At 37.0% G+C, this 24,219-nt stretch overlaps 4 protein-coding genes across 5 annotated transcripts; all 4 read right to left on the reverse strand.

The window, feature by feature from the left end:
* Positions 1-608: 608 nt before the first annotated feature.
* On the reverse strand, positions 609-3,047 carry BNAC04G35470D. 2 transcript variants are annotated; one of them, XM_048756335.1, is made up of 5 exons: positions 2,043-2,563; positions 1,750-1,942; positions 1,560-1,687; positions 1,133-1,486; positions 609-1,057 (listed from the first exon to the last, which is right to left on the reverse strand). In XM_048756335.1, the coding sequence occupies exons 2-5, from the start codon at positions 1,821-1,823 to the stop codon at positions 789-791; spliced, it is 825 nt and encodes a 274-aa protein (XP_048612292.1). In that variant the 5' UTR covers positions 1,824-1,942; positions 2,043-2,563; the 3' UTR covers positions 609-788. The 2 variants fall into 2 exon arrangements, with proteins under 2 accessions (XP_048612292.1, XP_048612293.1); XM_048756336.1 differs by lacking the exons at positions 1,750-1,942; positions 2,043-2,563 and adding an exon at positions 2,799-3,047 and having other exon boundaries at positions 1,560-1,606.
* Positions 3,048-5,596: 2,549 nt separating this feature from the next.
* LOC125586330 lies at positions 5,597-6,770 on the reverse strand. Its single transcript, XM_048756337.1, has 2 exons — positions 5,994-6,770; positions 5,597-5,923 (listed from the first exon to the last, which is right to left on the reverse strand). The coding sequence occupies exons 1-2, from the start codon at positions 6,244-6,246 to the stop codon at positions 5,637-5,639; spliced, it is 540 nt and encodes a 179-aa protein (XP_048612294.1). The 5' UTR covers positions 6,247-6,770; the 3' UTR covers positions 5,597-5,636.
* Positions 6,771-7,813: 1,043 nt separating this feature from the next.
* On the reverse strand, positions 7,814-10,411 carry LOC106394572. Its single transcript, XM_013835141.3, has 2 exons — positions 8,559-10,411; positions 7,814-8,309 (listed from the first exon to the last, which is right to left on the reverse strand). Exons 1-2 carry the CDS (start codon positions 9,178-9,180, stop codon positions 7,870-7,872), a joined length of 1,062 nt encoding a protein of 353 aa, XP_013690595.2. The 5' UTR covers positions 9,181-10,411; the 3' UTR covers positions 7,814-7,869.
* A 938-nt stretch (positions 10,412-11,349) lies between these two features.
* LOC106392399 (DNA (cytosine-5)-methyltransferase 1) lies at positions 11,350-17,478 on the reverse strand. Its single transcript, XM_013833213.3, has 11 exons — positions 17,340-17,478; positions 14,101-17,046; positions 13,837-14,001; positions 13,506-13,701; positions 13,313-13,424; positions 13,067-13,214; positions 12,807-13,004; positions 12,445-12,723; positions 12,201-12,362; positions 11,898-12,116; positions 11,350-11,624 (listed from the first exon to the last, which is right to left on the reverse strand). Exons 2-11 carry the CDS (start codon positions 17,032-17,034, stop codon positions 11,478-11,480), a joined length of 4,560 nt encoding a protein of 1,519 aa, XP_013688667.2. The 5' UTR covers positions 17,035-17,046; positions 17,340-17,478; the 3' UTR covers positions 11,350-11,477.
* Between the last annotated feature and the right edge of the window lie 6,741 nt (positions 17,479-24,219).

A 24,219-nucleotide genomic window follows, 5' to 3' on the forward strand; every position in this document is an offset into this window, starting at 1 on the left:
TACTTACTATAAATGGATATATACATTAACTTTTGCTGAATCGCTTATGACAGGTATCTAACTGCTCCACTTCATGATTCACCAAAGTTTCTTTTTCCAGACTCAATTGATTACATCTCCTTAATGTAGCAACTAATTAGAACCTTACGTAATTGATTGCAGTTTGTTAGTAAAAATGAGTGTGTATAATCTGATGATATATTGAAAGTGATTGTGATTAATGAAAAAATATCAGAAACTTATCACGTCACTCAACTTACCAATCGTTAATTAAACCAATGTCTTGAACAACATTTCGAAATGAATTCATACATTTAGTAATAATAAATTTAATTAAGTCTTGTTACTAAATGTGTTTCAAAAAAAAAAAAGTCTTGTTACTAAATACCTATTACTTAACATTTAATTAATTTGTTAATTTGTCAAGAAAAAGGTAACGGATGATAGCTACTACCAATTATCAATATCTCTTTGGTTAAAATATTTTTCTTTTGCTTTTGCTTTTGTTTTTTTGGTTAATGATAAACCACCAGTCCAACAATAATATGCAAATCGACATATTAAATTAGCCTTTTTGATGTATTATAATCATTGGTCCGTAACAGAAATATGCAAATATCAATATATTATTCATCGAGCATACAACGTCCATGCATCCCCAGATACCAACTGTTATAAGAAATTCATGCAACATACACATATAAATAGATATAGGTGCCACTTTATTTAGACGGTCCTATATGTAGATGAACCTTTCGATTTATAACATTTATTTACGAAGCTTAACTCTATGCAGCCATAATAGTCTCACGGATATGATCGGCTGCTATGAGAAAGAAGTCTGCTTGTTCCTTGCTATAATCAAACTTCTCGACCTTGATGGTCCATTTCACGCGGCTACGGCTGTTATCATCTTTCTTAGGAGTAATAGTGATGGTTACTTCCATACTCTGGAAAATACTTCCGTCTTCGTAAGAATCCGACAAGAAAGGAGCGCTGATGAAACTCACCGTAAATCTCTTATTTTTCCTATTCACACCACCCACCGTCACGTCATCTTTTGGTGAACATAGAAAAAAGCTAGGGTGTGAATCTATAAATATGAAGTAAATGAATTAGTAGAAAAGTTTACCATCATCTTCTTTAAATGCTTTGACTTTACGTTTGAAGTATTCTTCCGCCGGATACCCAGCGTCAAAGGAGTTGTACTTAAAATTATCATCACTTCTGTTATTATTGGTATCGCTTATATCGATGTACGTGAGTAGAGATTCGACGATCTCAGTTTTTCTGATGTGATTTTTAATCTTGTCGAACTCGAAGGTGTACTCCAAGCAGCTTTTTGTAATGTCTTCCTCCCTAGGAATGACGGTGATTCTTGCTTTGACCGTTTTGTAGCCTTCTGAAATTAGGGTCCCAAGTATGCTCATGGTAACTGTTCTCTTCGCAACGTCATCATCCGACACGATTTCGAACCTCAATTCCTCTACATTCAAACATATCAATTAATTGATGACCAAGGAAATATAAAATGAAAGTTGGAAGAGTTAAACATTTACCGGCAGCATAAAAGAATGAAACATGGCTTTTCTTTCTGATAAAATATTTGATGAACAAACTGCAAGGTAGCCTCAACAACTTGTGGACTACACCACCCAACAGGAGGTTCTCTTGGCAAATAAACAAACTGCTCAAGCTAAGTCCCTTGATCTATCAGTGTATAAAAATGCGAGTCTCAAATGGTCTTACTTGTCGGTTTTGGACGGATAATTGGTCCTTGCTAGGCAGCATAAGACAGTTTCTTCAACTTGGCGCATCATCATCACTTGGGATTCCGGAGCTGGCAACTCTCGCTTCCCTTCAAATTAATGGTGCTTGGCAACTTCCTCCAGCGCGATCTGAGGCTCAAGTACAGATTCATGCGGTGCTCACAATGATCAATCTGAATGATGGTGAGGACCATTATGAGTGGGAAATAGATGGGCAAAAAACAGAAAGATACTCTATTGGGCAAGTATATGATCACCTCAGAACTCAACTACCTCATGTTCAGTGGCATCAGACAGTATGGAACAAGAGTGGGATCCCTAGGCATAGCTTCCTATCGTGGTTGTTTGTGTTGAATAGATGTCCCACCCGAGACAGAATAATTAGTTGGGGCCTAGCGACATCACCGTTGTGCTTGCTTTGCAACTTGGAACCTGAAAGTCGCAACCACCTTTTTTTTTATTGTTCGTACACCTGGGGAATCGGGAGTTTACTGATAAGGAGATGTGGCTTACAACCAGAACGAATATGGAGCAGAGTTTTGGAACAACTTCATGGTCTCAATCCTCGATCACCAATTGGTAAGCTATCTCTTATCTGTTGGCAAGCATGCTTGTACTGGTCATGGACTGAACGGAACACAAGACTTCACAGACAGACCTTCACCTCCTCTCAGTCTCTAACCCGTCGAATCGATAGGCAAATCAAAGACAAGATCCTCTCTTTCCGCTCGGCCAATCCTGCTTCATCCTCCATTATGATGCAGCAATGGCTCAGATGATACAACTCCTCAATCGCAAGGATCACCACCAACCATTGCGTAATCTCAATGTTCGCATTCTCTTCCAATTACGAACTTCCTCACGAGACTCTTCGTTACTTCCAATGTTCATTTGGGCCTTTAGGGACTAGTTAAAATTCTTGATTCGGGTAGAACTATGTTGGGCTGGACTCATGAACAAACTGAAGTCGTAAACTTTTCTTTTCTTTTGTTTTTAATATGAAAAATCAGTTGCAAAAAAAAAAAATATTTGATGAATTCTTCTGCCGGAGAAACTAAGTAACGCTTCCCAGATTTGTGCGTTAACATTCTCTCTTTCTTAAGAAAAAATTATCAAGTATATGTTTTGTGGGTTTGATTACAGCCCTCTCTCGATGAATATGTGTTTATATAGAGAGCGTTCTATGCAAATTGCTTCAACTAATTTTATTTACTAACTTTTTGTACCTAACATACACGGTCAATCCACCATTCTCAACGAATATGTGGTTATGCATAGATAATTATGAACAATTACATTAATTAATTTTAAGTAATCTTTACCCATCTAACTTTTTCATCCTGTATATGTATTTTTTCTAAACTTAGCAAGAAGTTAAGCATTTAATTTGTTTTACCCATTAAAATAACAACTTAAATTTAAAGTTACCCATTTAAATTTAATTAAGTCTCGTTACTAATTAAATATCTATTACTTAACTTTTAATTTATTTGTTAATTTGTCAAGAAACAAATTACGGATGGTGGCTATACTACCCAGTTATCAATGTCTCTTCGGTTAAAAACTGTATATAATTTAGTTTGCCATTATATGGAACTTGCTTGTTGTATATGCATTTCAACTTTTTCTGATGTATCTAAGATTCTCGATTCTTTTACTTTTGGTTTTGTTTTTTGGTCAATGATAAACCACCAGTCCAACAATAATATGCATATCTATATATTAAATTAGCTTTTTTGATATCTTTCACCCGAGTACGAGCTTACTGTTCGCTATCTTTTTTTGTGTTCGTGTTTTAGATAAAATTAAAAACAACGCCAATAGTCGGAGTCGAAAAAACGACCTTTGGATTGAAAGATAAACGCTAATCGACGGCGGTATGCAGTAAATTTGTTAGACAAGCTAACCTATAACTATTATAATCATCCTCCGGAGCTTCTTCGTCTTCTTCCTCTACCATAAAAGCTCTTCTCTTTCTCTTTACGCTAATCATGGTCGTGCTTCATACATTTAGTAATAACAAATTTAATTAAGTCTTGTTACTAAATATATATTACTTAACTTTTATTTTTTCGGTCATTTGTCAAGAAAAAAGTCATGGATGATAGATACTCTACCAATTATCAATGTCTCTTCGGTTAAAAACTATCTATTATTTAATTTGCCTGTATATGGGAACTTGCTTGTATCTGCATTTCAAATTTATTTTTTTCTGATGTATTTAAGATTCTCGATTCTTATACGTTTGGTCAATGATAAACCAACAGTCCAACAGGCAACAATAATATGCAAATCGATATATTGAATTAGCCTTTTTGATGTATTATAATCATTGGTCCGTCCAACAGAAATATGAAAATATCCCTATATATTAATTGAGGAACATTTGAAAAGATGTAACTTCAATTTTGTAATAATTAAAAAAGATTATTTGCTTATGTGTCAATCAATTATGTACTTAATTAGTCATACGTGTCAGCTTCACATTGAAATTGATAAACACGTTGGTCCAATTAGATTTTTATATCTCACTAGAAACATTTAATACCAACTATATGATATCATATGATATTAACTAAAACAAGGTGGCTATTTATTATATATTATTTCCTTAAATAAAACCTACGAAATTACCTAATGTGATTATGATATATATAGTAATTAATGATTTTAAATAATGAAGATTTGCTAATAATCTGTATGATTTCTATCATTTTTGTTTAATTCTTTACTATTAAAATAAATTACACAATTACATTGATCATATATTAAAATTTTAGATTTTTTTGTATATGTTGTATTTTGAATTTTTCAAAACGAGTATAAATTACTAAAACTGTTAAAAGTCTCACATAAACTTTTGTAATCAATGTTTAAATTTTTTTCTATAATAAGATACAATGATAATAAAATCATATAAATAAATAATTTTATTTTAATAGGTATTTATGTTAATATATATATACTTCATATCGTTTAAATTTACTTATATATCATATACGATAGATAAGATTGATTGTTTTGATTTATTTATTCTAAAATGATTGCGAATAAACAAGAACGGTCATTTGATTTATATGTACAAGCCAATTTATTACATAATAGTAACTGATTTCTTAGTTATTTAATATATAAATATTATTTTATTATTTCATAATATGCAGAAAAATATATAAAATAAGTATTTATTCTGCACAAAGCGCAGATCTTAACCTAAGTTTGTATCTCTTTAATAATTTTGAATCTTAAACATTTTCTAAATCTCAGACCAATATAAAAGAAAGAAATGAGAATAAACTCCAAAATCAATATTTATATCGAGCAATAACCAAAACGACACAAAAAGGAGAAAAATATCGAAGATAGATAGGATTGGCACGTGAACGTAAACTTTTCATAACCATAATTAACTTTTAAATTGCTAAATCATGATTTAAAACCGAACTGACATAGTTTCATTGTAACCAAATAGTAGGCATGAATTCTTCGGCCTAAAAGTTAGGTTTTTATGCGATAAATAATTTTTTGACCTAAAATATTTTTAAAAATGGGATCAGTTCATTACTAAATAAATTATATAATTAAAAAAGGTTTTAAAAAATTGTTTAAGAGCCAAATATATTAATTCGATCAATAATATGAATTTTTTTTTCATACGATATTTCTTAAATAATTTTCATATAAATTTATCCTGCGCAAGGCGCAGGTCTTATCCTAGTCGATATATTATTCATCGAGCGTACGGTCATCCATCCCCAAATACAAACTGTTATAAGAAATTCATGCAACATAGACATATAAATAGATATACGTGCCACTTATTTAGACGGTCCTATATGTAGATGAACCTTTCGATCTATAACATTTTTAAAGAGTCTTAATTGCAAACATAATAGTCTCACGGATATGATCGGCTGTTATGAGAAAGACGCCTGATTCTTCCTCGTTATCATCAACCTTCTCGACCTTGATGGTCCATTTCACGCAGCTACGGTTGTTATCACCTTTCTTAGGAGTGATAGTGACGGTTACTTCCATCATCTGGAAAATACTTTCATCATCATCGTACATATCGTCCGCCAAGTTAGGAGCGTTCCTGAAACTCACCGTAAATATCCTTTTCTGCTTATTCGCGTTCTCCATGCGCACGTCATCTTTTGGTGAGCATAAAAAAGTTAGGGTTTGAAAATAGAAATATGAAGAAAACTAAGCAGAAAAGTTTACCATCATCGCTAAATTCGTTGACGTAACGTTTAAAGCATTCTTCCGCCGGATACCCAGCGTCGAAGGAGTTGTACTTAAAATTATCACCATTAATATTATTGCCATCGCTTATTAAGATGTACGTGAGTAGAGATTCGACGATCACTGTTTTTCCGATGTAATTGTTAATCTCGTCGAACTCGAAGGTGTACTCCAGGCAGCTTTTTGTAATGTCTTCCTCCCTAGGAGCGACGGTGAATGTTGCTTTGACCATTTTGTAGCTTTTTGAAATTAAGGTCCCAAGTATGGTCACGGTAACGGTTCTGCTCGCAATATCCGCCGACAAAATTTCGAACCTCAAGTCCTCTACAGTCAAACATATATAGCAATTAATTGATGATCAAGATAATATGAAATGAAAGCTGGAAGAGTTTATCATTTACCAGCAGCATAAAAGAATGAAACATGACTTTTCTTTCTGAGAAAATATTTGATGAATTCGTCTGCTGGAGATTGTATCTCAAGCTTCCCAGATTTGTGCGTTAACATTCTCTCTTTCTTAAGAAAAAAGTATTAAGTATATGTTTTGTTGGTTTGATTACAACCCTCACTCGATTAATATATGTTTATATACAGAGAGTGTTCTATGCAAATTGCTTCAACTAGTTATTTTTACTCATATAACTTTTTTCACCATATCGAATCTTTTTATATTTGAAACAAAGGCTTCGGCAGTTAGAGCACCCGCATTGAAGGTTTATGGGGGGAGTTCACACAGAAATCAAGAAAAAATAAAAATAAAATAATTCAATCACATGAACCTTTCTCTCATAAAGCTCTCTTGGCTGAACTCCTCTCTCCTAAAGTTCATCATTGTAGCACGGACCCCACGTGTCGTGGCAGCCTGCGATTGGTCTAGTTTTTTTTTTTTTTTTAAATCAAGAAGAAAAAGAAAAAAAATTTAATAATAAAAAATTGAAAAGATGAACTCCAAGAGAGGTTCATTGATGTGGGTACTCTTACGATTTACTGACACTCAGTTAAATTCATTTGGCACATGGGAACATAAATAACTATGCAGACCAAATTAACTCTAACCAAGCGAATTCATTTACGCTGTAATTGATCGCATATATATTTTCTCGTAAAGAGGTCAAAATTGGGCACAAATTTCTGACGATGGTAAAGTGTTCAAAATTTAGTCACAAATTACTGACCAATTTTTAACCAGTTTTGTATGTGGTAATTTCTCACCACTTTTTGTCCACTTATTCTAATCATCATTAAATGGTTATTTTATGGTCAGAAACATATTTGACCAATTTATATAGTCAGAAAATTGGTTAGAATTCACTATGTTTTGTTGTAGTCCAATAGCTGCTGAATAGATAAGGATGTAATATTTGAAAAATGATTTCGAAATATTTGATTTGAATACATAAATTATCATATATAAAAGGTTATATATTTGGATTCTTAAAATTATTCATATAAATTTTCAAAAAATAATATAGTTATTAAATATTATGGAGTAAGCGCTTGTTACTACAAATCTTGTGGTAAAAGACATTCTTTCCTTTTTAAAGCGTTTTAGTTTATAAGTCCGTTACTTTTGACGAAAATAATGTGTACTGGGATGTGAGGATGTATCATATGCTTTTGTGAGTCGTCAGTGAAAGTGATGTTCCTGATTAACAAATACTAATAAAACAAGTGAGGGTAAAATATTTCAACAGATAGTTTCTCAAAATAGAAATGGTTCTCATCAATTTTCTATCTTCCTCTCTTTTATTTATTTATTTTATTATAATAATAGCAAAAGAATGAAATTTTGTTGTGCACAAAAAAAAACTACTATTTTGTTGTTTTTTTTTGTCAACGGTTTCATTTTATAACCTCAAACCAGAGTACTTGAAGAACAAAGTTTGGGGACACCACCCATTGCAAAAGCAACAACAACTAAACAGAAGGTTGTGCATAGATTATAACAACATGATAACAGAATGACGAGAGGGACAAGGTTCCTAACGATGAAGGAGCCTGTAATCTCAATCAAAACCAACTCCGAGCGCAGGGAAAAGAAGAGGACAATCGAGTCCGCTAGAATCTGAAAACTTGAAAATCTAGATGAAAATGTTGAGTGAGGAGCTTTCTGCAGCGTTACAGTTTCGGTGCTTTGAGTAGAACTCACGATCCATTTTCCATTAGCTGACCAAGTCAGGAAGTTCTCAACATACCCGACTGGATAGGGCACATCAACAAACTCAGAGGCGACCAAAAACCTCTTCCAAAAGATTGATTGCTGTGAGGCGAGCCGCCATAGCCAGATATTCAAACCTGAAACAATAGCATACATAGCCACAAAGACAGAAGTCCAAATAACATCCTCATTTTGAGGTAAAGAGAGCTTAAACTTGAAGATCGAAGAACTTATAACATCCTCAATGCGAGGTAAAGAACCATTCAGAAACAGCATAATCTCTTGTTTGCAAGAAAACAAGGATCTCCTACTAAGATAATTAAATTCTTCTCGGAGGCAATGATCGAACAAGAATGACTCACTCCAGTAGGATATGAACACCATACCTTGCGAAAGCATGAAGCAAGGGGAGATGGGTCCAACAACATGTGACCAAGGTTTCAAATGAAGGATATGCTTTGACTGAGAACTGCACATAGCAGTAGAGAGCTGCACTCCAAAAGGTGGCACTGAGGTAATAAAAACTGCGTACAGAAAACTCACCACCGCCAAAATTTCAACATTGGAAGTCCAGTCCTCGAGAACTTGAAGTGATGAATAATGAAAGGAGGTAAATTTGCAGTCAGCTGTTAGTAACCCCAAAAACCTTGCAACAGAGATCTCAATAACTCCCGCCTCTTGTTGATAGTAAGGCACCTTCCGTAAGGATGACTTAAAGGAAACATGTTCCCCACAAGAAACCAAGTTTCTCGGCTTTGACACCAGAATTAGTTGGAGTAAGGAGACCCGTCTAGTGGTGAGAGAGCTGGAGAGATCGGCTTCAGCCAGTAAAGGATGCATCAACAGAGGCTGAACAGATAGCACACTTGCATCTATGAGAATCGGTGGAGGGTCGGGGGGAACTGGAGGGACAGGAGGATCCACCAGAAGCATCACGTCCAGGTCGGGATCTGGTGGTTTAGGCGGCAGGGGAAGAGAACTAGATGAAACAGCTTTAGGAGACTCCATTGACAAAGAAGGGGAAAAGCTTCAAGAAGGAATGCAAGGCAACGACATCAGCGGAGGAGAGGCTCGTGATTAAGAGACGGAGGAGCAAGCAGAAACCTCAGAGATGAGGTAGGAACTGTAATCGACAGTATAAACCCAACGATGAGTAGCCCTCAACATCAGGATTCCGAAAGCAGAAGAAAATTTTGGTCGGAAAGTTTGAGACGGTGGCTGCAGGCATAGAGTCGCGGTGGAGAGACGGCTGAGCTGCGGAGGAAACTAAAGCGAGGGAAGAGTCACGGGAGTCTTAGTGTTTTGCTACAGAGGCGGCTTTAATACAACGATAGCTTTAATATGTCAAAACATACAGATAGAAGAAGCTTCTATTTTGTTGTTTTATAAAGAGTTATATTAATAAATTGTACCTAACATCCACCCACCATTCTCAACGAATGTGGTCATGCATAGAAAATTATAAACAATTACAGTAAATAATTTTAAGTAATCTTCACACAACTAACTTTTTCATCCTGTTGTGTAATGTTTCTAAATTTAACAAAAAAGGCTAACCATTTAAATTTGCTTTACCCATGAAAATAACCATTTAAATTAAAGTTACCCATTTAAATTTAAAGGTGTTTGATTTGACTAGTGTGACACCCAGTTTTATTATTTCCACTTCCAAAATATATAATTTTGAGTTCTTTTTTCCAAAATTCAATTAGACAATGGTGGAGGACAAACGTAAAAAAACTCTAGTTTGCCTTTAGAATTTGCATTTATATATTTTCGAAATAAATTTTAGTTTTTTTTTTTGTTAAAAGGCATGATATATTTTATATTACATACAAATATTGTTTCATTATAAAGATTTAAATGGTTATTTTAAGTAAATATTAAAGTTATAAACATAGAAACAATAAAAAGGGATTTTGAATATATAATTAAAATTAAATTACTGTAAAATAATTAAAAATAGATACGTAATAAGTTTTGTAATTTTATATATGATAAATTAATAACTTAATAAATAAGAAGTTTTTGTCCTAAATTAGTTTTTAGATCAAACTAAGTTTGTTTGTTTTGTCAAAGAAACTAAGTTTTTATAAATTAATTTTTAATTAAAAATATGAAAATCATGATATTATTAGTTTAGAGAAGTTCTATTAAAATAAATATTGAATGTTTTTATTTATGGATCAATAATGTAGTAAACACGTCAAGAGGAAAAGTGCCATGTAACTGTGAAGGCCTTGTCGCGTACGAGGTTGATAATGAGTGCTCTTTACCTAAATTAATGCGAAGAAGATTGTAGACGTGGTGGTCCTTTGAGACCGGCATATTCACTGTTCGACAAATAAGTTAACAACTCATGAAAATAACTCAACGGTGCAGATGTGTTAAAAAGTGTAGACCCGACAAATCGAAGGTGCTACAAATAATATTTCATTATTATTCTCCATCAGTAACAAATCGTATGTGCCACAAATAATATTTCATTATTATCCTCCATCAGTAATAAAAACAAGGTAAGTATTTTTGGTGTTGTGCACATGATGTTGGAATTTGTTTTTAACGAAATTACTTGAGACGATTTTTAGAGAACACGTTCATTAGAATGAGGTTCTGTTCATAGATCGAAGTGACCTACTACTGCGATCGTATTTCGCAGCATGTTGTTCTTCGTACGATCAAGCAGCGCAATAAATAAAACTACAACGAAAGCAACTTTAATGATACTGAATGTAGCCGGCTAAGACATGAAAACAGATGCAGAGGTCGTCACGAAGACCAAAACTAAAGTTATTTAGTGAGCTAATCCCTCTCTCAATTTCTTCAAATGCTCAGAGTTTTTTTCTTTAATTCTCTAGCTCCATATGATTTTGTCAATCATCTTTCTTTCCCAAGCTTGACTTTGATCTCTATGATGTGAAAACTCATAGCCTTGTAACTTTATTTTCAGCACTGCAATTTAAATATGAAAGCCCTCTTTCAAAAAAAAAAAAGACATGAAAACAGAGAGAGTTACCGCTGTCCTGATATGTTTATAAAACAGAGCCTATTTATGAATGTTAATCATGATGTAAATGGAGGCATCACGTATCTGTATAACAGCAATAAAATAACTCAAGAAAAAAACACACACACACACAAGAGCAACGATAACAACAATGTTTCGTCGAACACAACTTCGAATCAAGAAACTATATAATATAAGTATGACAATCGAGTTTCAAGAGTTTTACCAAAAAAAAATTGAGTTTCAAGTGATGAGGTTTATTACAATGAAATAAACTATAAAGAAAAAAAATGCAAAACTAATTACTTTTGGCGAAGTTGTTGAGCTGTACTGCTTCTTTGAGCTTGCGACCAAGAGCAAAGGCCAAAGGGGGAGGCACTGCGTTCCCAATCTGCCTATGCTTGTGTGCTATGTCCCCTTCGAACTCATAGCTATCCGGAAACCCCTGCCACATAACAACCAAATCAATATCATTACTTGACTTGGAACATAATACTTACTCCCTTTCTTAATATTTGACATTTTTGCAGATTTTTTATATGCTAATTTTAATATTGAATATCAAATTTATTAACTTTTGTGTTATGTAGCTTTTGTTGTATTGTAGTTAAACAGATTTTTATTTTTACTTTAAAGTAAAAATAATAAATATTTTATTAATTTGCCCCACGCTCCTAAAACATCAACTAATAAAGAAAAAAGGAGGTTCATATATTACCTGAGATCGGGCGCATTCACGGACAGTGACGATCCTGTCTTGGTCAGGATGGAAGCACTTACCAACCATACCCATGGGACCAGGTTTAGTGACGCAAGTTGGAAAGTTGCCGTCCCAATCTAACCTCCCAAACAGTCCTTTCCACTGCTTTTTTTTACCAGGTTTCGCTGCTAGACACCCTGGAATCAAATCCACCACCAGTCCAGTAGATAACGTCACCTGTAATTAGAGTGTTAAAAATAATTGAATTTAGTAAGTTTGTCTAGTCGGATATGCATAAGAGTCTTATTATAGGACTCTGACCTTTTCCTCTGGGAGGTCACGCCAATCAGCACCTGGCCTCTTCGGGATTCTTTTACATCGGATGAGGTTGTGTTCGTTCATCGTTTGGCTAAGGTGATCAGTGGGAACATTCCTGTTTCCTCTTATCTCCTTTTGGAACCACGAGATTGGATCAGTTTCATACTGCAACAACACACAAGACATATTTTGATGTGTCATATCATAAAAACACTTTTTTTCTCCTGATGTGTGTGTTATATCATACCTCTCTGTCTATATTGGATTCTCCATTCTTTACTGATGGAAGATCGCCGATTGTGTCTCTCACGGTGATTGGACGGAAAGGTGCTCCCTGTTGAGTACTACGAACAGCAGCGTAGCGTAAACCTTTGGATAGTGAGATATTCAGCTGTGAAACATTAAAGACATGCATCGGCTCAGGCCATTCGGGAAGAACGTCTTCCGGTGCAGCTGCCCATATAAAAGCTCTTTTGCGAGATTGAGAAACCCCATATGCACCTGCCTCCAAGACCCCAAATCTCACCTAACAAAACATCATATTAGCAGAGACTTTGAGAATTCTATTTCCACATTGCAATGCTTACAGAGAGCATGAGTCTTTGTTACCTGGTAACCCATTTCGAGAAGAGAAGCCAGAGTGAGTTTAAACATCTGCCCTTTACTATATGAGACAAAGTTCCTCACGTTCTCCAGGAGAAAGTATCTTGGCCGGAAATAATCAACAAAAGACAAGAATGCTAATACCATTTGACACTGAATTTTACTCCATGGGCTTTGGCTGAACCGGTTCATACCAGAGAATCCCTGCCAAATTGCATTTGATTAAGGTCTCTTCTTCACTTATGCAAAAATATATGTATATATACCTGACATGGAGGGCCTCCGTTGATGAAATCCACTTGGCCAGGCAGTGGCAGAGTACGCTTCTGGTCCTCATCAAGTTTAGCAGCGAGTTCATTAGCTTCTGTAGTAGAGATACACTCATCTTGATCTCCACATTTCTCCATTATAGCCCTGCAACAGATAATCTCAAAAAAGTGATCACAACGCAAGAAACATGCACATTGAGAGAGAGATAGAGAGTAAAGCGCTGTATCTTGTCTACTAATTACCTAAGAGTCACATTGCAGTTATCAACAATAACTGTTGTTTCGGGATGGTTTTTTCTAAAAGCCTCCCCAGCTGGCCCTTCATACTCGATCGCCCACTTTGTTGCAGATACACCTTGTACAGCATGCACATGAATACCATCTTATTCAAGGGCTTTTGGTTGATAAAAGTGTTGGCTGGATATATAATACATACCTGCTTGTTCCAGTCCCTGAGACAGGCCACCACAACCAGCAAAAATATCTAGGGTCGCCAGACGCATCTCTTTAGGTAACTCATCAGGCTTGACAATACCAGAACCAGTTTCACTCTCTACTCCCTTCCCCTTTTTCTTTCTTAGAAGTGCGTCGTCCTTAACTGTAGAGAACTTCGGCTTGATATTCAGGGGCAACTGTTCCAAGATAATTAAGAGAAACATTTTAATTTTCATTTTTTTTTTTTTTTTTTTGGTAAAAATTTTAATTTTAATTTTGTATTGGAACAGCAACAATTATAACAAATGAGTTATATAAACAATATTATATACCTGCTTGACGGAGCCTTTGGATGGGTCGTATATTTGTTCACAAAAGAAAATGTTCTCCGATATTGGAAATTCACTACAAGAGGGCATATCATTCTTCTTCCTTACTTCACATTTTCCCTTTAGAGCCTCTGGTTGGACAACAAATGTGTCCTCGCTGTAATACACCTAAAACAAATTGCAACAAAAGGAAGAAAAAAAAAACAGTTAAAAAGATTGTAAGATAAACTTATGAAGCATATATATTACAGAACAAATAATTGCTACCTCTCGGATATCTGAAGCATAGGCCTTTCCTTCAGATACATCTTCAGGCCTATAAAACCTTCGGACATTAACCTCAAAGGAACTCTTTCTAGATTTCTTTGGGACAATGATCTCAACAAGTTGGCACACAACAAAGGCTCTTAACCCGACGTTCCGCCCTGGCTTAAACTTCCCATTACCCTTCTTCGATCCATCTATACAGTCGGGGTATACGTAGACAAAATCGTCAGCACAGTAGTCAACCCCATAGGAGGAAAAACCAGTCTTCGAAGCGTTGAGTTTGATCTTTTTCCTCTCCTCTTCATCCTCTCTTACTCTGCATGAAGTGCACGATCCAGAAGCACAGCCCATATCACTCAGTGGAAGACGAAAGAAACCTCCTCTCTCAGGTGAATACAAACTCTTGCAGAAGTATTCCGTAGGCAAGTCTTTCGCCTTTCGTTCTTCAGCTCTTGCCCGGTCCAGCTTATCCGCAACGGCGTTCTCTTTCCTAAACTGATGCCCCCATGGCCTCGTTCGAATCTCGAAAGAGACTGTCCCTTTTACGTCCTTGAACTGTACAGCCATACATTTGTTCGTCAAAAACAGTTCCCTCTCGTTAGCAGCATTCTCCAGAACAGTCTCGGACCCTCTTTGTAAAAGTCTTCCATGCAGCATTTTGCTTTGATCTGAACTTTCAAACATGTACTCCACAAAGTAGATGGCCTGAGTTCCGCCGACTTCCGCGATGACAGCCCCACCTACAGCCACTGTTTCCCCTTCGAGGAGGGCTTGTCGATAGAGAGGCTCACCAGCCGAAGTTCTTCCTAGACTCTCACCATCCCATCTCGTTTCCATTTTTCCACAACTGCCTACAATTTTCTTTGGAAGCGTATGAGACTCTTCGACCTCAGCAGCTTCAGGTTCAGTTTCCTCCGCGTCATCTTCATCATTTTCCTCCTCCTCCTCCTCTTCAGCCTCTTCCTCCACGTTTTCTGCACCAACCGCCTGCAAAGGCTCCTCTGGAGAGTAAATGGAGTAAAACTCGCCCCAGATTCTGTTGATCAGGGGCGTTGTCGTTGCTTGCATAGCCTTCCTCTTGGATACAGGTGCCACACCCGCCCTTGGGTTCAAATTCACTTTCAGCAAAATCTTCTTCTTCTTGATGGTCCATCTCGTGTTGTGCTTTTCCGCCCTTTTATTCGCGAGACCAGTAATAAACGCACACCTTCTGATCTCCTTGTTAGGAAACTCCGAAAACATCTGCAAGATTATCTGCCCGTGGCCAACCACGTATCTGTCAACAGCCGAGAGATCAGAAGAAATGTAAGCCTTATGGTTACTCTCGAGCTCAGACACTCTTCTTACGACATCTTCAAACGAAAGCCTCGCCATTCTAGTTTGCACCTCCAGCAGAGCAAAAACGCCGACTGCAACCCTCGCTGTTTTCAGAATAGGTTCGAACCAAGGGGAGTACTGCTTTGACGGTTTCCCAAGTCGATACCAGGCCGCATCTGTTCGTATCGAAACCGAGACCGTTGACACCCCATACTCAATCATCCATTCCTTTATTTGACTGAGGAATATAGGTATCCCAGCATGTTCCTCTGACGGCATAGAGGTTGCAGGATCATCTAGATCAATCCATATCCCTTGATCATCTGCCATCACACCGGATCCAAAGATAGTCACATCGATATCGGCACAAGGCTTCATCGGGAGAAGCTCCAGGGATATCAACCGTGAATCGATGTCGTAAAGCGCCCAGTTTTGAAGCATCTTACGAGGCAGGTCGTCGATGTCAACCTCGTAGTCGTCGTCATGGTATAATAAAAGCTCGTCAGTTTCTACTTGGGAGTTCTTGTAATGAGCTGGGAGAGGATAATCATTCGCAATCTCATCTTCAGTGGTCATTATGTATCCGTTCTTTGAAACGGAAGCTGAGCTGCTGCTTTTCCTGGGCCTTTGCATAGATTTCATATACTCTTCATCTTGTACAAGTCTAGCAAATTTTTCATCCTCGTCAACCATCTGCTGATCAGATGACACAGCCTTCCTCTCAGAAACTCCATCAATCCTCAGAACCCCATTAGAAGGTTGCCCTGCATCATATTCAAGTATGCTACTAGCATCCCTGAGAGCAACGAGCACAGGAATCTCAACGAATCTTGCATCATCTTTCTTAGCCGTATCATCCAAACCGGCAAGCTGGTTATATATGAACTCTCCTTGGGATATAACAAAATTTTTGATGGCCAAGTAATCGCTGGAGAAGCACTTAGTCTCCAGGCTCATAGCCCTCGAAACCGCCACAAGCAACTCATCAAGACTCATCAAGTCAGAGTTCGCCACTTTCTTGTAAACCTCTACGGAGGCATACGCCTTCTGGAAGAAATAATCATACACCTTCTTGTAGGTGGTAGCAGGCTTAACGCATTCGTAATCCGCCAGAGAGGTCGTCACCCATACCACCGGGGAGCCATCTTCATACCCAGAGATACTCCAGTTATCAACGCGTCCAAACCCTTCGCACCTCACGCCTTTTGCTTTCTCCTCCTTGTCAGAGCATTCACCTGAAGGCAAGATCACACCTGTGATGAACATGTCGACATGTTCCACCATCTCCACGGCCTGCGAAACTCCGTCGGTATCATGCAAAACGAAATCGGTCAGCTTCCTGGTTTGGTGAGGCTCGTCGCCGCCGCTCTGCGGAGAAGAAGCTGTCAAGTGCAGAGCTACAATCTCGTCGTCCACAGTCTGATGATGCTTTGCTGCAACGGTGGCGGATTTCTCGGAGATGCGGACGGATTTCTCCTTGAAGTTTGTGCATGCTGCAGCTCGCTTTGGCCTCGTCTTCCTCGTGGAGAGATCATCGTCGTGATCATGATCTGACTCTTTGCTCTCTGGAAGAGGTCTCTTCTTCTGCTTCCCAGCCTTGCTTCCGTTTCTCACCATATTTTCCAAAACCTACAGAAAAAAAAACTCAAAATCATGATCAAAACCCTAGAAAGGAGAATCAAACATTACAACAACCATAATCACAGAATTTTAAGTATAATCCTTCGAATCTAGGTTGAAATGGTGAAAAGTTTGAAGATCGAAGCAGAATAAAGTATCAGATAGAAGCTCGACGCGGAAAAAACTCAAATCAAAGGAAAATTCAGGGTGGATCGTTCGAATTTAGGTTAAAAGGGTGAGCAACGAGAGAGGTAGGGTTTAACAATGACTCTACTATGAGATCGGAGGTGAAGAGTGCTTACGTTAGGTTCGAGAGAGATCGAGAGGAGAGCGATTGAAGATAGAGGACGAGTGAGTGAGGAGGCTATGACTAGGTAGGTAAGGGCTTGAGGATGGGTTGAAGAGTATATAAGAAGGAGATGAGACAGAGTGAAACGACGCGCGGCTATCATCGGCGCTTAAACATTTTTCGTAAAATAATAACTTAATAAAGAAACTTAAAAATAATAAGCCCGCCTGAATTGTCTTTTGCATTTGCATGAATAGTGTGTACATCTTGGGAAATTTTATTTTATTTTTGGGCAAACGAGATAAACACAAGATTTGAGGTTGCAACTGAATTGTCAATTTTTGGAATGAAATAACCTAAAATTTATATTCCATTTATTGCACAGTTATTTTTACCATTTGTAATTAATGAAATGAAATATTCATTCCGATAGTTCCATAAAAAGGTAAAATTTTTTTAAAAGAATCATTTAATTACGATTTTGATCATGAATACATGGAAAGAAATATATTCCATTTTTCTTCATATTTCATTCCCTTTATTTCATTTCTTTTATTCTACTATTTCTATTTTATATTTACCAGTTACAGCCTAATAATATTTTGGAGCAAGATTTTTCGATTTAGGCGAAAAACAAAATTTATATTTTGGTGTAAAAGAAAAATTGTCTTGACCGTGTGTTTCGAACCTAATTTAAAATTAATTAATGATCCGTATTATATATGGAATAAGATTATTTGTAACTTATTTTTTGGGGGTCTTCTGAATATTCTCTTTTTAGTTTTTATTTCTTTAACTAGTATTATCTTCTGTACTACGTACGGGCATTATTATATAAAATATATTTATTTTGAACATACTATATATACAATTAGAATTTAGAATTAAGATAACATTAAAATTTTGATGTTTATAATTTACAAATATAGACACAAAAAATATAATGTTAATATTTTTCCAAAACCAACATAATCATTAAATATGATCGAACAACAAAAATATATATCTTGAAAAAGTACAATTAAATGTCAACTTGGTTTTGAAGATAATTGAGGTTATCATATATATTATAGTCATTTTCTTATTCTCTCACTCACGTATACTTTTTTGGTCATTTTTTTTTTATATTTGTTTTTATTCAACGATGTAATTTGCTTCAGCATTTCTTTTTATGAGGGAATCTACAAATTCAATAATACTATATAAGGAAAAAAATCAGAAGTGTATGTTGAATCAAAAATAAAGAAAATAAAATATCGCACATTTTATCATATTATAAACACACAAACAAATAAAATATGGAATACTTACCCGACTCTAGATAATAGACAGGTCTTCTTCCCCCTCAACCGAATTCTTTATGCCCTATTTGTTGATTTCTAGTCATCACAACATTTTTCCTTTCTTCTTTTCTTCTTGTGGTACTTCTCAAGTTTCCTAGGGGCCATGGAAGTGTGATTTAAGGTCACGCCTCTTATTCTCCTTCTCTGAGTTATCAGCAAAACAAATAAACGTGTTCCATAAATTGATAATTAGTTTAGTCTAGTTTAGTCCATTATAAAATTTTGTTTACGTACATTTTTCTGTTATTCAGCATCTAAAATAATAAAAGAAAAGAAATTTATAGTATCAGTGACTTTTTTTCCTTTGAAATGCTAAAATAGATGAAAAAAGCAAAGCAATAACTTTTCTAAAATTAAACCACAGAAACAGATTTGTAAGATACCCCGTTTTGTATAATAGAGATGGGGATATTTGTTGTTACATTTGTTGCTGACAAAGCTTCGATTTGTCACTCATTTATTGGAGAATTAAGCTTTGAAGTTAGAAAAAATAATTAAGCTTTGAAACATGAGTATACTCGGTCAAAGTAATTATAAACCATATGTTGTTTTTGCTTCAGTCAAAGACTCAGTAATCGTAAAAAAGAAGAATATGAAACAATTTAAAGGGGGGGGGGGGGGGGGGGGGGGGGAAGAAGGAGATTAATAGAGAGTAAAATTTTTGGTCAAACTTATATAAAAATAAAACAGTTTTAGATCGTAACTGTTGTAGATCCTCACTAAGTATTTGATAGTGTTTGAGATATAAAACTAGGGAAGAAAGAACTTCGTGGACGACAATATCCTCAGAACACAACGAAAGAATTGGATTCGAGCTGACAAGAATGGACTTTATTCTTATGTCGATTAACATCGAGATCTCGGAGGCGAGAAAGATCGTGACTGAAATCGGGGTCGAGCTGCCTACGTACCCGTTAAGGGATCAAGTCTAAACGTAGTTCGATTATGTTCATCTCGAATGAGAGGTCGGTTTCATCGGTATTGAGTGAGATATAAATGGCATTGTATGAAATACAAGCTCGGGCCATTATCATGATATCGGTTTGGCTATCTCGAGCGAGAGATCGGCTTCGTCAGTCTCGTACCGTTTATGAATGTTTGATGAGTCCTTAAGGACTCGGGCGGGCTGGTTACATACTAGATCAGACATCGTATGAAGGGCTCCCGTCCTTCATCAATCATGGATGCGTATCATCGTGACGTAAGGATAACGTCTCTACAACTCGTCTTCTCGTTGAGGTGTCTTGAGAGAAGAACTTTGGTCTGATCAAATACATGGCTGTACTTGATCCGTAAAGCACTCAGCAGCACGTCGTTGATCCCCTCTCTTTGTCTTTACAAGTAGAATAATATAATTGTGTTTTGTTGAGCTCGTGAGATCTCTTTCCCTCAGGTTCTCTTATGGGAGCTCTCGCTCTCTCCAGTCGGGCCCCCTTTACCAGAGCTACGTCTCTGCCCTTTATAGAAGATCTTGCCTCTGTCCCCCTTGGTTTGTTGCTGCACGTGCTCCTCAAATACAGCACCTGCTTCCTTATTTTTAGGGATGTCGAGACTGTTTCTCGTGGAAAGTTGTTACCTTTCTTTGACTTTTTCGTATATCGTCAGTTTAGTCTTTAAACCATTTAAATCATATCGAGAAGAATGTTCCGCCTCGAGCTCGTATGTTCAACATGGGCCTCCTCTTTGCTCTGGGTCGCGCGGCCCACACTTCCTTCGGCCCATTCGGAATATGGACCAAAATTGGGTCCAACATTTCCCCCCCCCAGTCCTTCAAGTGAGGTGACGAGGTTAGAGGACAGAGAGACTAATAGCGATATGGTTTCAATTCGATTTTCCTCTAGATAATCCAGGAAGTCGTTTGCCGTTTGGTAGCGAAATCGTGCAAAAGAAATTGCATTCAACATTTGATCTTGTCTTGTTTGTGATCGAAATAGGAATTCTATCCAAGCCACTGGATGCATTTAAGTCGTTTGAGGTTCGTTTGATCATTTAGTGATCAGTGTCATTTATGTTTGTGGGTTGAAATAAGGGTTTGAGGTCGCATGTCGTAAATGTCGCGCCGAAGATGAGGGTTGGATCGAGCTCGGGGTTCGCAAATATGGGTTGATCTTGTCAACAGAGTCGCTGATTTGAGCAGTAGGGAGAGTTACTTTGGTCTCTCGTAGTAGATTGATGAATATTTTTTTAAAAAAAATTATTTTTCTTATGAGATTTAGAGCGAATCTGGTCGTTTATTTCGCGTCGATTCAGGTTTATGTCAATATATTGTGTTGTGTAAAGTTGTTGGAGATATATGTATAGTCCCAACGAATCATTAAGTCAATGCGAAACGATTGGCTACACGTAGAGAGTCAAAATTTTTACTTTGGTTCGGTTATAGGAGCAATTTATATCGCTTGTTCTTGAGATGTTTTGCGAGATGGAAGCTGATCAGGAATCCAACTCGCAGACCAGTGGTGGCCAAAAGACGCAGTTTATTGATGTTGTTTTTGATATGGTCGACGAGAGCTTAGGTCGTTTGAGACCACATGGTAAGACTCACTAAGAGTTCGAGTTTGTTTAAAGCTAAAAATAAAGTTCGATGAGATTTCGAGCTGCTTGAGGCTAAAAATTGAATATCTATAGTAGTTTGAGCTACTGATAGTGCAAGAAGAATGTATAAAACATTTAGCGGTTGTATAAGTTTATTTATGAAGTTGTGATAAGGTAAAAATGATGAATTAATATGAATTTGATAACTTAAAAGGTCGCTATAGTAATATGAAAGAATCTATATTATCTGATGCAATCTATTGATATACGCAACGGAAATAGATTGTAAAAAGTTGTGTACCGATATGGGCATGTTTCGGTCTTGGTGGCTGCGAGCTAGCAGGGAATGAATTATGTTGGATGCTTGATAATGTGTTCCTCGTGTAGCTGATGAGAGGTTGAGATATTTAGACTATGAATTACTGATTTGATTTGTGCATAACTTGTAGTACGCCATCGCCAATCGTATCACATTTACTGCCTCTTGTGATTTTGCTTTCGTTTCGTTTTGGAAATGTCGTTAGACATCATGCGATGTTAAAAAATTCCTGCATAGCTAAATTTATCGTTTTCCTTCTTAGGAAATTATTTTGAGGTCGGGACCTTTTGCAGTGGACGTCTCTTTTCGTAATGAAGGGGATAGATATCGATCTTCTTGATGTCGGGGCTCGCTGTCTTTCTATAGGCATGATAAGAGCTTGTTCAAAAACTCATTCTCGGTCTGAGAGTGTAATATTTCATTGGCTCCTCGACTTTAACTCTTTGGAAAATTTGCCGGTCTTCTAGAAGCATTGAACTTTGTCAGTCACTAAGCTGCTAAGGTTCCTTGGGTATATGGCTCATTATTTCTATGGAACGAGATGCATTTTCGGCTCCACGAGCTGCTGAAGTTTGACAGAGATTGAACTTTCCAATCTTAGATTGGAATTGATTCTTTTAAGAAAGCATAGTGAGTATCGACCCCTTTGAGATCAAGCTATTTGGAGACTCGGCTTGTTGTTTTCTGGGAGCAATGTTCTCTGCTTGCTCTTCAAGTTATCTGAGCTCATCGGAGGTAGAACTCGATGCCTTTATCGGAGAAGGACGACCTATCGACCCTTCATGTTTCACGAGCTCGTTAAAGATCGAGTTTGTTTGTCTTTTAATTCAGACGCGAGAACTGTTTCTGCTTAATACTGGTCGGATCTGTGTCTTACACATATCATATCAAAGTCCCTAAGGTTTTGGGAGCTCGATAGCTCTAGGAGTTTTCACGTTGTTCTTGGTCGGTTAAAATGATTGGAGCACAAACTGGTGGGCTTTCGTGTTTGAGCTAGCTCATCTAATATTTGTCCAATCCGTTGATATACAGGCTATGTTGATTTGATTCTGATCGAGGTGCCGACCAGACGTCTCTTCGGTTTAGAAATGTATGTATCGTGAGATGGAAAGCTCGGGAGCATCTGGAGTTTCTCGATGGTTCGATCGTGTTACGTAGGTGGCGCTCAAATAAGACAAGTCGTCGAGATGATATGACTGTAAATAGTGTCTGTCTTTGATCTTTGGTCTTCGTAGTGAGACCTTTGTCTTAATTCACGACCTCTGTTTGTTGGAAAAGTCTCTCGACTCTTTTCTTTCCTTTTGAACAAACCAACGGTTGAAGGGTTGATGATAACAGTTTTTTTTATATCCTTTGGTGGGATGTTGTCCCCCCAGTTCTTCAAGTGAGGTGACGAGGTTGTAGAATGGAGAAGCCTTTAATAATGACTCCGAGCTCCCTTTTCTTTAATGAGAAGTTTTCCTCATTGGTCCTGAGCAAGCCATCGGTTTCGTCGGTTTTGAATGGTACATCGGTTTTGGTTAACGAGTTCGACATCGTGATCGTGATAGACGAACTTGTACCCTTGTTCATCTATCATAGTTATAATATGATCTCGGCTCTTATTATAATGAATACGGAGATTTTCTTATGTTGTAGGAAGATCGTAACGAAATGGTGTGTCATCAACTTGAGATCTTTTTGGGCCATGTTCGTAATGGGAGAGAACCGCTTCCATCGAACATATGACTGTATTTGGCTCTCTTTAGCTAACGAGAGTTTCCTGGTCGTCTATTTATAACGCACATCCTCTTCTCGTTTGCTTTTCGTGTGGCGAATATCAATTATTAAATATCTTTCTTCCATAAACAATTAGAATCATTTAACGCCAACAATCACATGATGATAGGAGTATGGTGATCTTTTTAATGTTTTTTCTTGAGCGGTGCGAACTCTTCTTCGCTGGAAGGTGAGAGAGGGGTGCTTGTAGTCGTGGTTGCCCAACTTGTGAGCTTTCGTTCATGGATGTCGCGTGGGTAGCAACCCTGGTTCAAGTCTCTTATGATTTGATTTATAATCATCTCGATTGAGACATCGATTTTGTCGCCTTGAGTCAGAAGCTTTCTTCATCGATCTCGAGTAAGATATTAGCTTCAAGTTTCAAGCAAGACATCGAGTTCATGTAAATATCATCATATGAAAACGAGCTCTTACCCTCATTCATCAGTATGAGCATGTTCGTTTTCGTAACTTTCTTATCTTCAGCGAATAGAGAAGAACATATTCTTTGTGAATAGTTGTAAAGAAATGCATCTCGTTTTCTTTTCGTTGAATAATCGAGTGGTGGGGGAAGCGCTTAACCAAGATAAAAACATAATGTTTCAGTTACGTGGGAATGGGGTAATCATCAAAGTCGCTGCTCTTGCTGAGCAAGGGGAATTCTCTTTAACTCACGAGCTCTTCAGCCTTAGGATGTCGTTTGCGGGAAGTCTCTCTCATCAAACTTATTGTAGTGGTGATCCCATCTCATTGTGATAGAAATATGACGGGTTTTTTTTACCTGTTCTTCCTTTTCTTATGAGAGCTCGTTCTCTCGTCTGGCAAGAGGGTGGAAGAAGATTCTTATTCCCAAGGTAATAATATCGTTCTACTAATAGTTTTCTCCATTCTTGGTTTTGTCGAGTTGCTTTGTCGGATGAAGGATTATATTCTGGCCAAAA

Source organism: Brassica napus, chromosome C4, assembly GCF_020379485.1.
Source record: "Brassica napus cultivar Da-Ae chromosome C4, Da-Ae, whole genome shotgun sequence".
Lineage (NCBI taxonomy): Eukaryota > Viridiplantae > Streptophyta > Magnoliopsida > Brassicales > Brassicaceae > Brassica > Brassica napus.